Source organism: Rutidosis leptorrhynchoides, chromosome 11 (assembly GCF_046630445.1).
Source record: "Rutidosis leptorrhynchoides isolate AG116_Rl617_1_P2 chromosome 11, CSIRO_AGI_Rlap_v1, whole genome shotgun sequence".
NCBI classification, from domain to species: domain Eukaryota; kingdom Viridiplantae; phylum Streptophyta; class Magnoliopsida; order Asterales; family Asteraceae; genus Rutidosis; species Rutidosis leptorrhynchoides.
This window is the reverse complement of record NC_092343.1, coordinates 399,229,704-399,245,252: the sequence shown is the minus strand read 5'-3', so window position 1 is coordinate 399,245,252 and position 15,549 is coordinate 399,229,704. Positions and strand designations below refer to the sequence as shown.

Sequence of the window (15,549 nt, the reverse complement as noted above, 5' to 3'; positions counted from 1 at the left end):
TTAATTAATCAATGTAATTAATTATGCTAACAACTCGGTTATTATTAATTAAATAATGCGAGTAGTATTCAAATGTTTATTGTATATAAGTAAGATGAATTAAGACGCTAATACTGATTGCTACCTACTACCACTCCATTGGAAAGTCAACGAAGCCATAACAGTGTTCGATTTAAATGATTTTTTTAAGTTATAATCCTAAATAATCAAGTTGTTGGTTTGGCTATATTTGTTATTTTTCTAATGATCAACTTATCAGTGATTGATATTATGCATATTGTTTACATTGCAATTCTTGCATAGTACCTGTCTTCCTTTCTCAAGCTCTATTTCATTCATTGTTTTGTTAAAACAGAAATACGATGTCTACTCCCCTAAACATTCCACTTAAAGATATTGAATCTATCACTAACAAATTTTCAGAAGCAAATTTTATAGGAAAAGGATTTCTTGGAAAGATATATCAAGGACAACTCTCAGTATCAGGAGAGTTGATCGATGTTGCTGTACGGAGATTAGATCATAGTTTTTGGCTGCAAGACATTGCTTTTGAGAAAGAGATTTCAATTCTTTCAAGTCTTAAGCATGAGAATTTGGTGTCTAATGTCGGTTTATGTAAAGAGAACCATGAGATGATCATCATAAACAAACGTGAGCCTCGTGGAAGTCTCAAAATGCATCTAAGTGACCCGAGACTTACTTGGATGAAAAGATTGAAGATTAGTGTTGGTGTTGCTAGTGTATTAAGTTACTTGCATAATCTGAAACCTAAAAGTGTTGTACATCATAACGTCAACAGCTATTCAATCTTGTTAGATGAGAAATGGGAAGCCAAATTATCTGGGTTTGAATATTCAATGATTATTCCACCAGCAAGGGATTTGGATCTAACATATGAAAAGCTCGGAATTGGGACCTACAAGTCGGATGTGTTCTCGTTTGGAATAGTATTATTTGAAATTTTGTGCAGAGAAAAAGCATTCGCTGGTAATGATGATGATGGTAGCTTTAAAACTTCATTGGCCATTTTCCAGTATGAAAACAGAAAGTTGCATAAGTTTGTTGATCCAGATCTATTGAGACAAATGGATCAGCAATCGTTCAACATACTTTCAAAAACTGCGTATGATTGCTTGAAGGAGCCACGTTCACCTCCAAATATGAAAGATGTCCTCAAAAGACTTAAGAGAGCATTGGAATATCAACACAAACATGAAAGTCCTGTAAGTGTTCATCATTCCTTTTTCCTTATTTGTGTCAGCAGCTAATTTTATTTTATTTTATTTTGTTTTTTTGGCTAAAAAAAGGAAATATCGATGGGAACATTGACCAATAAAGACAACTTACATACTCTCTTGGTCAAAATCAAAAGTTTATGTTACCTTTTTAAACAATTCATTTTGCTTACTTGCATTGTTAAAAAGTGTATAATGTGTGATCTTTTTGACAATTTGACCCATAATATATTTCTCATTGTTGCAACACTTGACATTGTACAGGAACGCTCAACAATTGCTCTTGAACGTCCATTACCCAACCACTTGATACTCAAGGTAACTGATTTCCATTTGTTTTTAAAAGTAAGTCACTGCACTAATTAATGAAAAGATGGGAACAAGAAGCTGCATTTCCATTTTAGCGGTGTTTTTTAATTTTGCAAGCAAAAAATAGTCATATAGACGCACAACGTAGTGTATACACATGATGTTACTTTTTTTTTTTTTTTTTTTTTTTTTTTTATGTTACTTTTTTTTTTAACGGCTTAAGAGGCATCGAATGCTTTCATTTGCACCTACGCACGCTAGGTAGGAAACTTCAAGTATCGATCCCGGGTTGCTTGCCAACTAATCACGGGTCCCGGGTTGCTTGACAACTAATCACGGGAATCCTGAAGAAAACCTCCCCCTAAATCCTAAACCCTAAACTCTAAATCGGGCTAAATTTTACTTCACAAAACATGAAAAAAAACGTTAACATTCTTCACGATCAATATTATCTTGAATGTTATTTTTGTCGATCGTTTTCCCGCCTAAATAATAACATTCATCACGAAGTATCTTTTTTAAATGTTCATATTTTCGTGTGATCTTGATGCCTGAAGAAAAAATTTCCAAAAAAAATGAAAAAAAAAACAATTTTTGCTTTCCCCCGCTTCCCCCGATTGGTTACTTCCCCATTGATCCTGCCCCTATATATATATATGTGTGTGTGTGTGTGTGTGTGTGTGTGTGTGTGTGTATCAAAAAGTCAACGTCAATGTCCGTCTCGACCCGTCTCAACCCTCGTCTCGACCTTTTATGGTCCCGACCGTCTCGCGTCTCTTTCAACCTTAATTTTAACACACATAATATAAATATATGGTGGCAGGTGAAGAACATGGAACACATGAGAATTCAGCTTAAGGATATATTGTTGGCCACCGAGAATTTTTCATCTGGTAGGCTCATTTTGTCTGGTGGATATGGTGGAGTGTACAAAGGAAAACTTCATCATGTTGATAGAAGATACTTATATGATATAGAAGGGGAGAATGAATGTGATGTGGCTATAAAACGCATCTCTGATCCAGAAGATGAGATAGCAAAAGAAGGGTTTTATGCAGAAATTGAAATGCTTACAAAATGTAAGGATTCCAACATAATCACTCTCCTTGGCTTTTGTGATGAAGGTTCTTCAATGATCCTTGTATATGAGTATGCTCCTAATAAGAGTCTTGCTGATTATATACGCAAGGAGAGTAGCATTCATAATCTTAGTTTTGCGAAACGTATAAAAATCTGCCTTGATGTTGCAAAAGGGTTGAATTGCCTGCATACCAAAGATGGTGATAGACATGAGATAGTGCACCGTGATATTAAGAGTGACAATATTCTTTTGGGAAAGAATTTGGACGCAAAGATTGGAGATTTTGGACTCTCCACATTTGTGTCCGTGAGTAAAGAGCTTAATCCTCTATATTACACTATAAATGCGGGCACAAAAGCGTACATGGATCCACAGTATGCGAAGGAAAAGAAGTTGAAAATAGAAATTGATGTTTATAGTTTTGGAGTCGTCCTGTTTGAAATTCTATTTGGGAAGTTGGCCTATGATCCAATTTTTTCTTCTAGGAATAATAAGGGGCTTGCTGTCGTAGCGTGTCAACACTTTGAAAGTGGAACATTAATTGAAATGGTAGATCCAAAAATAAAACAAGAAACTATTGAAACCATATTTGCTTCAGTTATAGGACCCAATCAAGATTCCGTGAACACATTTTCACAAATCGCATTTCAGTGTTTGAATGAGAGTCAAAACCATCGCCCAACAATGAAAGTCGTTATCAAGGAACTTCAGAAAGCACTACTCTTTCAAGTAAGTCAATGTTAGAGTTTCCGTACGTTGCATATAGTCAGAAATTCAAATTTAATACTTATTATAATTGATATTTCATTAGAGTTTAAAATATTATAATCATTAAATTATATTAAAATGGCTACACTTGCATAAACATCTTACAAAATTTAGTTTACAAAATTGGTGGGCCAAATATATCATGCTAGAGAATGAAAAATTCTTGTGATTGGTCTACGTATTAAGACATGCCATTTTGTGGACATTCTTTTGCAAGTCCAGTTCTTTTCTTTTGAATGTATGTGTGTAGTTTGATTGAGGGTTCGGTATTGATATAAACTATAATGATGATATAATATAATGCATAGATTACTTCTTTTTCATTCGGCCCACTAACGCATACTTTTTTTTTAAATTTTTAACAAAGAAATTTAAATCGAATACTTTTAAATATAAAATTTATTATATGGATTGCAATAACAATTCACTAATGCTGCCAAAACTGATGAATTTCGGGATGATCATTGCCGGCTTTACAGGAGAACCGCAAAGACATCTTCCGAGCTCCACTTGACGTCATAAAATTAGCCACAAATAATTTCAGTGATAGTCAATGCATCGAGAAGGAAGGTTTTTGGAATACATATAGAGGAGAAATTTCACATGCTAGTAGTGGACATACTATTATTTGTGATGTGAAGCGGCTAGATACCAGTCGTCTTGAAACAGAAGACGCATTTCCCACGGAGCTTAAGATACTTTTGGAGCATAAACATGAGAACATAATTAGTCTTCTAGGCTATTGCGATGAAAAGGATGAGAAAATCATTGTATATGAGCATGCTTCCTCAGGAAGTCTTAATAAGTATTTGAACGATGGCAGTGTTACGTGGGCAAAACGTCTTGAAATATCCATCGACATTGCACGTGGTCTAGAATTTCTTCATGAAGGTATTGTAGCAGATGAGATAGTCATACATAGGGACATCAAAAGTGGAAACATCCGCTTAGATGGTGATATGAAAGCTAAAATTGCTGGTTTTGGGCTTTCTATCATACGTTTGACAAATCAAAAAAAGGTCTTTTTGACTGACTATGTGTCAGGCACAAAGTTCTACATTGACCCGGATTATTTTAAAAAAGGTTTGTTAAGCAAAGAATGTGACATATACTCGTTTGGTGTTGTTTTATTTGAGATCATGCTACGAAAATTCGCATACTCAGATGAAATGTTGGACCATATTGGCCCTACACTTAAAGGTCTCTATAAAAAAGGAAAACTGGACGAGATGGTGGTTGAGGGTACAACGGAACAAATATCTCCCGAGTCATTGACCATATTTAAAAGGATTGCCATTCAATGCTTACATGATATAAGAGAAGAACGGCCAACTGCAAGCGAATTGGTTATCCAACTTAAGAAGGCACTTGAAATCCAAGTAAGAATTCATTATTAAAATCCAATTGAATAACTTCATATTAAGAACGTACATATAAATTTTTAGAGAAGTGATAATAGAGTTCACATTAGCTTAGGAGGGACACATAACGATACATGGATAAGCTTAAAAGGAGTACAAACGGGATAAGCAAAATAAAAATTTTTTTTTTTTGAATTTTTTTTACATTCATAAATCTGCATTAAAATGCACCTCTAATCAATTTTTTTTCATAAAAAAAAAAAGTTCAAAATCTTTCAAAAATCGATGATGAATGGTAAAATTAACCATTCATCGGGTCAATTTATCATTCATCTTGTTTACGATGAATGATAAAATTAATCAATGCTAAAAAAAACCAGATGAATGGTTAAATTAACCATTCATCTGTTTTTTTATCATTCATCATAAACATATGAATGGTTAAATTAACCATTCATCTGCTTTTTTTTAGCATTGATTAATTTTATCATTCATCGCGAACAAAACGAATGATAAATTAACCAGATGAATGGTTAATTTTACCATTCATCATCGATGTTTACCATTCATCATCGATTTTACCATTCATCATCGATTTTCGAACGATTTTGTTAAAAAAAAATTTAAAATTTTTTCGTTTTCTTCTATTTGCATATTAAAGGATCGTTTTTTTTAAAAAAAAAAATTTGAAATTTTACTTATCCAGTTTGTACCCCATTTAGTGCTTATCCATGGATTGGTCCACTATATATATATATATATATATATATATATATATATATATATATATATTAGTAAGGGTATTTTTGTCCTATCGCATTAAATCATTCCTAAATATAAATTAGGGTTTAGAAATTAGGGTTTATAAATTAGAGTTTAGAAATTAGGGTTTAGATTTAGGGTTTAAATTGAGTTTTTTAACACGAACGGTTTAGAGTTTAGGGTTTAGGGTTTAGGATTTTGGATTTAGTGACTAAACTCTAAACCCTAAACTCTAAATCGGGCTAAATTTTGAAAAAATTAGGGAAAAAAAAAGTATGAATTTTTTTTAAAAAAAAAAAGTTACGAATTTTTTTAGAAAAAAATTTTTTTTTTTTAAGTTTTCTTTTTAATTTTTTCCACGTCAGCATGCCACATGAGCAGACTGACTGCCACGTCAGCACAGCCTGACTGCCACGTCAGCACAGACTTAGTCACGTGTCAGTCTGTGCTGACGTGGCAGTCAGTCTGCTGACATGGCATGCTGACGTGGAATTAAAAAAATTTCAAAGTTTTTTTTTCCCATAAAAAAAAAATTTCTGGAAATTTTTTTTAAAAAAAAAAAAATAGGTGCATATGGTAGGTGCATGCAGTGGCGAATCCATGATTAAAACGCAATGGGGTCCTAAATTTTTTTTCCAGCTAAATATAATTGAAATGTACTTTAGCGGTACTACAAATCCTAAAATTATATGGGGTCCTGTAGTAAAATTTAGTGGTGTCCTGTATAATCTGAAGAGTACTTTGATAAAAAAATTTCCAGACTAGCGGGGTCACGGGACCCCACTGCTTATAGTGTGGAGTCGCCACTGGGTGCATGTAAATTAATATTTGAGTTCTCTAGGTTCTCTCTATCCAAGTTCTCCATGGATCCTATATATATATATATATAACAAAGTGAAGCTTAAAGATTTATTAAAAGTGATACTTTATGCATATCCAAATTTGTTAAATATCATTTCAAAACCCCCTATCAAAAATATTTCTTTCAGTTACAGTAATCAAACATCATTTTCAACTTCGTTGTTTTTTGTTCTTATATATGAAACAAAATACACTTATTGTATGGCTAACCAGATCAGTTTTATTTTTCGTTAAAAAGTCATATTTGAAAGGATTTTATTTTTTTTAAGTAAATTTACATGCTCTGCCTTTGGAATATTTATCATGAATAGTCAAACATTTCAACTTTCAAATTTGTTGATAGTTTCAATGTACATTTATAACATGATTACATCCAATAATGGAATTGTAATTTACACCCAAAAGATTTAAGTGATTAACATGAACTTAGAAATTCAAAGTTTTGTTTTGAAATTACTAATTAATCTAGTATTTTAGGACACAAAAAATTGTTTTATTACTCTGGACATATATTTTTTTTCTTCTTTCAAAGTTGATTTGAGTCCTTAATACATGATTCACAGGAAAAGGGCATGGACATCATCAAAATTTCATTTGAAGACATAAAATCTGCCACAGATAACTTCAATGAAAAGAGGTGCATTGGAAAAGGAGGATTTGGGAAGGTGTATAAAGGAATACTTCCACATGCTAATGGGCAGAACATAATTGTTGCTGCAAAGCGGTTGCAAAGGAATGGAACCTCCGGTCAAGGAGACCCTGAATTTCATCAAGAGCTCGAAATTCTATTCAAGTTTAAACACAAGAATATCATCAATTTAGAAGGCTATTGTGACGAAATGGATGAAAAGATTGTTGTGTACGAGTATGCATCTAAAGAAAGTCTTGATAAGTGGTTGAACAATAAGAGTCTTACATGGTTGAAACGGCTCGCGATATGCATTGATATTGCAAGTGGATTAGATTTTCTTCATGGAGGTTTTTCAAGGCAAGAAGCGGTAATACATAGGGACATCAAAAGTAGTAATGTTCTGCTGAGTGAGGACTGGAAAGCAAAAATCACTGATTTTGGGCTTTCCATAATAACACCAATGAATCAGACAATAGACGACATCATTAACGATCCTGTCGGCACGTGTGGATATTTAGACCCAGTATATTTAAAGACTGAGATCTTAACAAAGAAATCAGATATATACTCATTTGGTGTGGTTTTATTCGACATATTGTGTGGAAAACTTGCGTGGACTTACAATATGAACCAACTTCTAATCTCTTTAGTCAAACACAATTTTGAAGAAAGTAAACTCGATGATATAGTGTTTGAGGGAATCAAGGGAAAAATTGGGCCGCAATCATTTGATACGTTTTCAAGGATTGCCTATCGATGCCTAGATCTTGACAGAGAGAAACGACCAACAGCTAGCCAAGTGCTCGTACAACTTAAAAAAGCATTGGATTTCCAAGTAAGTTTTCAAAGTTTTACTACAATTTAAATATGACTTATATTTTAATTTATGAAGTAAAAAACTAGATAGATTTCGGACCGCCCGTTGCGGCGGTTGCATTTGAATTTTCAAGTTTCGGATCCCTTACCAACTCATTGAATTACCATTTGCTCCAGCCATTCACTTGATATAATAGCGGAATAACATATAACTTACATATATCTTATATATAATAAATAAAATGTTTTCCTTTAAAAAAGCTTCGTTTCGAATATAATTATTCGCGTTTTGTTCTTAAAATTATTTCGACTTGAACGGTAATGACAGAGAAAACTAACTCGCGGCGAACAAAAAAATAAATCTCGTCAAAAAATTGTGTGAGTTTTTATTTAAGGTTTACTATATTCAATTCAAAAGTTACACATTATACCCTCATGTTAACTTACTTCCCAAATTAGTGGTGGGGTCATAGGACCCCACTTATCGATACATAGTATCTGCCTGTCACCCCTGGTATGTATACTTTTGCTAAGGTGTCGTGTGTAATCTCGGATGAGTTATCAGTACATGTTGCCAAGTCATCAAAGTATACCAAAATCAAGATTGTAAAATTCACTAGATGGGACTAATACGTTGAAGAGACTATAATCAGATCGGGTTTTTTACATACAAATAATAATGTATAAAATGCTCACATGAATGACTTTGACCGATGGTTAATAATGACTTTTAACTCTCAGTCTGACTCATGGCCGGACTAAAGTTGACCGACTTTTAAGTTGGATCTACGCTAACAAAGTCGGAGCAGCTCTAAATCCGATTAAATCAATAATTGTTGATCTTAAACTAATCATAAAGAGAAAGTTGTGGAGAGGGTGTATACAATCTTTTCGATTAGCAGTTAGTCAAGTATGTAATCTTCACTTAATTCTTGTATTAATTTATTCAAAGATTTACACAATTACATTTAAGCGTAATTGGCTAACAAAATTGAATGCAAATTACACTCGTAGATAGCTAAGAACAATTAAATCAAAGTTACAAGAAACACTCCACTAAATAATACTCGTAACTCTCCAAGCACACCTCAACAAAATGCCGCAGTCTTCTATTCATAGGCGTTAGGTTATCTATAATGTAACTTTAAGAGCATTCGAGGCGAGCTTAAACAAATCCGGGCCCGATCGTGAACATATTTTGGAGAGCGTTTAGTAAACGAGCTCCACTAACTTCTTATAGCTTGAACAAGCTCACAATCCTAAATGAGCCTTTCATTTTTATACATTAACTATATTATAGTTATAATTATAATTATATATTATATATTATATATTATTTGATTGCATAAAAATAAGTGTTATATATATATATATAAAAGAGTGGAACTCGAGTTGAGCTAGAGCTTGTATAATTCCATATAGGCGGAGCTCGACCTTTATACATTTAGCCTGAAACGAGCCGAGCTCAGGCTCATTAAACTTTAAATGAGCCGAATTTAGCTTAGCGACCTCGAACTCAACTCGACTCGTTTACACCCTAATTATTGACTACAGGAGGATTTTGAATTCTGGGAGCCCAAATTGCCGGTTGATTACAAACGAATAGTTCGATTGTCACAAAACCCCGAGATCAACTTGAAGAAAATGAAAATAGATCTCTATCACATGTTCTGTGAAGGAATCCTCCTTCGAGGAGGCAAACTGGTAATTTGCTCATTTTAGATAGTCTTATATCTTTTGTATTTTTAAAAAAATTCTGATTATTAAGCAATTTTTTTGTTTTTGTTTTCATTTTCTTAATGATAATAAACTCTAATCACAGTTACCCCTCACGTTAATTTTTTTTTTTTTTTTTTTTTAAAAGTACCCCTCACGTTGATAGAATAAGGTATGCATGCACTCACACACCACAGAATGGTCTTCATTTAATTTGTTTTGAGTGACAGTTTCTTACTTTGGACAATAATGGAAGAATAAATGAAATGATACCTGCAAGAACGTTTTCTGACAAGGATCAAAGATGGAAAAATGCTAAGCTTAATCCGAAATCAAGGTCATATTTATTCCGGAATCAAATGTTGCTTTTATCTTGATTCTGCATTTCTAATTCTAATATCTTTATTATAATAATAACGTGTTCAGGTTTCACAGAGTTGCGATAATGTCGGATATTTCAAAATTAATGATCGATATCAAGATAAAAACTCAATTTCTATCACCAAAAGTCGCATATGGTGTTCATCTAATCTTCAAATTTGGGGATTTAAAGAAACTTACAAGTGACATCATGTATGTCAACCTTAAGTACAAAAAGGGGAACGAGACAATGCATGCGTACTTTGCAGAACAGAGAGATGACGAGTGGATGATGATTGAATTGTTTCGATTCTTTAATTTAGAGAAAGTTACTGACTTCAAGGTTTTACTAGAGAGCTTTTCACGATACTATTGCGGAAACGGTGTCATCTATGTTGAAGGCATTGAGTTTCGATCTATTGACGATGCAAGTCCTAATTAAACTATTATTTTATTTTAATTAGATTCTTTTGTATACTGCCTCCGTCCCATCTTAAGTGTTCACGGTTAACTTTTCAAAGTCTTTTTCTGTCAACTTTGACCGTAAATATTTTTGTGATGAAAATTATATGAATGAATTAGGTTTTAAATGGGTTTTCATTCATATAATTTTCATCAAATATTATATAACACAAATAAAAATATTTACGGTCAAAGTTGACAAAAAAAGACTTTGAAAAGTCAACAGTGGACACTTAAGATTGAACGGATGGAATATATGTTAGCACGTGGAAATAGATGTGTGGACGACCTAGCATTATTTCATGTTCTGGTTAAACTCCAATATGACATACTCTTACAACTTCTGAATGTGCAGGTGAAACAAGAAGGTGATAAATTAAAGGAACTTGAACAAGTATCGAGTTCAAACTCGAACATGGGTCAGGAGCAACAATTGCCAACTGAAGCTGAAAGAGAACGAGAAATATCCGAAAACTCTGAAGAGGGTGAAAAGGTTTATGTATTTTTATTTGTTTTCAGTTTTATTATATCCGAGACAAACTATAATTCATTAATGTGGTTTTGGTTATAAATTTTCTCAAGCCTTATTATTTGAACAGTTGTTAAGTGAAGTAGATGGAAAGAAGCATTATATGTTTTCTGCAGAAGACGTTTTGTATGACTCTTCTAATGTGAAGCTCTTTATGTTCAAAACCTCTGAACACCCCAGGTTTGCTTTTTGATTAAAATTCATTACGTTTACTTAAATACGAGTAATAGTGACACGTTGTACTGTATGTATGTATGTATGTATGTATGTATGTATGTATGTATGTATGTACAGATTCCGAAAGGTGATTGAGCTTCGAGCGCAACAAGTAATCCGTCTCAAATGCAAGATTGAAAGCCAGATGTTGTCACCTAATACAGATTACACGTGTTACCTTGTATTCAAGCTTTCTGAAAAATGCCGTGGGTTGCAGTGTCCTGTGAAAGTACGAAATCTACTTCAACGTAACAACAAAGAGATTGAATTTCTTTATTTTAGATCCCCAACTCCATGGAATTTACATGACATCATACATGTTCCAAAGCAAAGGGAAGATGAATGGATGGAGGTTGTTGTGTGGAAATTTAACTCAAATCTTGACCATAAAAACGGGTTTGTTCCTATCAATTTGAAACTTATAAGTTACGAAGGTATGATGGCTGGCCTTGTTGTACTTGGCATCGAGTTTCGGCCAATGTAAGAACAATTTACGTAAGAACTTTAATTATATAGTACTTTTATATACTTAATGATTGATGATCATTATTTATCATACTACGGAGTATGTTAATAAATAGGTGATGTGATTGACGATGATGATGACGATCATAATACTCCATCTTATGATGATATTGTTAATTATTGTGAATTATATTGATAATGGTGATTATTATTATGGTAATTGGTTATTCAACTTAAAAATGAACTTGAAATCCAATTAAGTATTACTGAATAGTTTCGTATTAAGCAGTATTTGTACTTAAGTTGTCATTAATTAAAGCCTTAAGACATGCATTTATACTTCTACTCAGACCAAACCAAAGCCAACCCCCAGTGAATATTGGTTAAAGTACAATACTTATGCGTGTCCAAATTTGTTAAAGACTAAGAAGACCTCTACAAAACCCTTGTCGAAAATATATATTGCAGGTAACCAAACATCATTTTCAGTTTATGTTTATATATGTTTCTTCAAGTTCAAAGTACTACTATTACTATTAGAGTTGTAACTTAACTTCAATCCAATTATCAAATTGTAATCAAGGGGAAAATCATTTGATACATTTTCAAGCGAAATGCTCGTACAACTTAAGAAAGCATTGAATTCCTAAGTAAGTTCTCAAAATTTTACAAATGTGGCTTTCTTTATATTCTAAAAGTTATGTTGGAAGTAGAAAACCTATAAAAGTTTTTCTTAACATATAAACACAAAAGAATTTGTAGAAGCATGTCTTCATAAATATGAGCAAATCAGATTTACTTTGACTATTTATACAAGAAAGGGTGAAATAATATAGGAGATTTACAACAAGATCCAAACTAATATCTTAATTATCTTCTAGGATTTCCAAGACTAGATCTTATCCAAGTTGTTAGTCAATACAATCTATAACATTAATATCATCTCATACTTTATCCAATTCGGGAAGGTTTCAGGTTTGGGAAACGGTCATGGACTGTTCCAGATAGACCGTGTATATCCGAGTTATCTCTCGGGTAACTCAAATAGTGAAAACCTCATAACACACGTCTCGAATACTAACTGACCCTCGTTGAATATATAAGATCTACTTCAAATGTCACTAAGGCCTTAGATCTACTTTAACAACATTACCAACTTTTTTTTTCTTATATGTGTCATGCATATATCATATATGACACACTTCTGTGCTTTCCGATATTGGTAGATTTGCTATTTATTTTTGATGGATTTTTTCATTGAAACTTGACCTTAAAATTTGTCGTTTGTTTGTAGTGAATCATGTAACATTCAATGTGTATCTATCTCAGGTTTGAACGTCAATAGTAATAGTATCCTAGCTACTTAGTATGATACTGTGGAAGAAATTTTATTAGCAACAACCAAAATTCACTGTTCTAATTAAAATGAATGTTACCATTTCTAATCATACACCTTACTCCAGCTTCTTACAAGAAAATGTCATGATTGAAATTATGATTCAATCATATTGCCATTAATTTTGTTTTGTTGTTTACTTAATATAAAAACAATAACAATAAAACCCAATACCTCAATGAGTGGTGATCATATACATACATATGTATATGTATATTTTTAGTGCGAAAAGCTATTTAAAGGCAAAAGACACAAGATATTAAACCGCGGTAAGTATAAATGTACGCAGTAGGACTGCGCGGAATATTAAAGAGTGCGTAGGCTTCTCGCAGTACTTGTGCAGAATGCCTAAGTGCGCGTGAATCTTACTTCCGCGCAGGTCTCAAACCTATAAATATGGGACTTGGCCTCTCATTTGTTGTTGTTGATTCTGGAAGGATTTTCCTGGCCATATTGATCTCTCTTGTGAATTCGCCCGAGACTTGATCTTTGTTAGCTAAGGTAATTTACGAAGACCGGGACATGGTTGTTGATCGTTTAGCACTTAACGAAATATGACAATAAGGTCCCAAAATCTTAATCGACATCCATTAAACCCCCTCATTGCACTCAATCCTTGATTAGCATTAATTGGATAATCCAGGATTGATCAATTGGCGCCATCCGTGGGACACGAATAGAATTGAAATGAGAAATTCACGTTCGTTTTAATCGAGCTATTAAACTCATTTCTTAATTCTAATCGTGTTATTCTCTTTGTTACATTGCAGGAAAGTGTTCTTGATCAAAAAGAAGCAAAAAGCTTGAAAGTATTCTTGAGTGAAAATGACTACGTGCAACAAAAAGAAGAGTACAAGCACTATAGGTGCATCTGATCCGAAAAATGCCTCGAATTTTGACCTTCAAGCAAGTCCTGAAATTAGCCAACATACTAAAGAGTTACTTACAAAGGAATCCGCAAACGCCAAAGTAAATGAAGAAACACAATAAAATGTTATGGTTGAGAAAATGAATATGGCAAAACGAAATTTCCAGCAAACGCATGAGGAACAGAAAGCAGAAGAAATGAGGTTAAAATTAGCCTCTACAAGTGCACAGGCAAAGGCGGACAAAAGTCTAGCCAATGAAAGTAATGTGCGTAATACAACTGAAAACGCGGAAAAGGAAATGCCCAAAAAGACTGCGAAAAGAGTGCTTACGCCCTTAGAGGCAAAACAGTTGTTGAGGGAAAGAGGTTTTGACCTCCGCATCCCAAACAATTATGAATGGCCGCTCAATGACATATCACCAAATGCCCAAAGATTAATAATAAATCATGATGAAAGCGCGAGAAATGTAATTCAAGACCAAAATGCTTTTGGCTCGCCGGTATTAATTTTAAAGAAGGCAAGAAGCACTAAAACTCTATTACAGAATTCTGATAGTTCTAAAAATTCTGAAAGTGATCAGGAGGTGGCTGAAATTACCAAATTAAAACGCAAAAGGCCTCTCACGCCCGTTCCGCGTTATTATGAAGAAGGAGAAACATCTCAGGCCGCAAAAATGGAGAATGCGCAAACATTTTTGGCAGATATGTTCAAGAAGTTGGCACCAAAAGATATGCAACACAAGTTTGAACGATCAGATGTTATTCAACAAATGATTGAAAAGTATTGTGCGGATAACACAGAAGCGCGGCCAAAAAAGGCAACTGAAATAACGTTCGCAATAGACAAGTTTGTAGAGCACATATCTGATTACCCAATTACTACACCACCTATTGTGCCCGCAACTCTGGGTGTACACTCGGGGTTAACAGATCCGCTCGACTTTTTGCAGAGATTCGAAGGAGTTGTAAGCACATATAATTGGGATGAACCGGTTGCGTGCCGCGTATTCCCAGTGGTGCTACAAGGCTTAGCGCGTGAATGGTTTCACAATTTAAGCGCAAGAAGCATTGTTGGATTCGTGGACTTAAGAGAAAAATTCCTTTTGTTGCCGCAAAAGAAGACACACATTGAGTGTCATGATATCAAGCAAGGCTTCTAAGAAACGTTGGGAAGTTTGTTGACAAGATACATTTATGAATGTCAGAGAATCCAAAACCTCAATGAAGACCAGAAAATTTCTGGATTTGTGCATGCGATAAATCCGCAGAAGCACCCAACTCTTGTACGTCGTTTGCGAAGAGATGTACCGCGTAATTTTGCCAAAGTCATGCAAAAAACATATGACTACATTCGCTGTGGAGAAGACAGCAATATAGTGCAAAATTGTAGCTAAAACAAGGACAGGAGTTGGCGTGATGATAATGATACATACCGTGATGGTAACGGGGATGGGTATCATGATTATAACCACGGATCTGGGCAGCAACGAAGAAATAATAATGGTGGAAATTGGTGCAATGATCGACAACGCAATAATGGGGATGGTGGCAATCAAGGTTATAATAACCGTGACAGGAATTACACGCGAAAGTGGAATAATGATTCATTTTCCATCATCCAAACATTATCAAAAGCGCCAAAAGAGATACTTTTACAAGAGCGTGTTGCTAAGGCATTTCCAGACCCTCCGCAGTTGAGTGATAATAATAGGC

The 15,549-nt window shown here is 33.9% G+C and overlaps 1 protein-coding gene across 1 annotated transcript; it reads left to right on the top strand.

Moving 5' to 3' along the window:
- Window positions 1-362: 362 nt before the first annotated feature.
- On the top strand, window positions 363-11,771 carry LOC139876107 (uncharacterized). The gene is made up of 11 exons (XM_071863407.1): window positions 363-1,223; window positions 1,500-1,553; window positions 2,368-3,354; window positions 3,873-4,772; window positions 6,941-7,843; window positions 9,379-9,528; window positions 9,771-9,877; window positions 9,967-10,327; window positions 10,718-10,855; window positions 10,962-11,071; window positions 11,186-11,771. The coding sequence occupies exons 1-11, from the start codon at window positions 363-365 to the stop codon at window positions 11,589-11,591; spliced, it is 4,977 nt and encodes a 1,658-aa protein (XP_071719508.1). The 3' UTR covers window positions 11,592-11,771.
- Window positions 11,772-15,549: the final 3,778 nt, after the last annotated feature.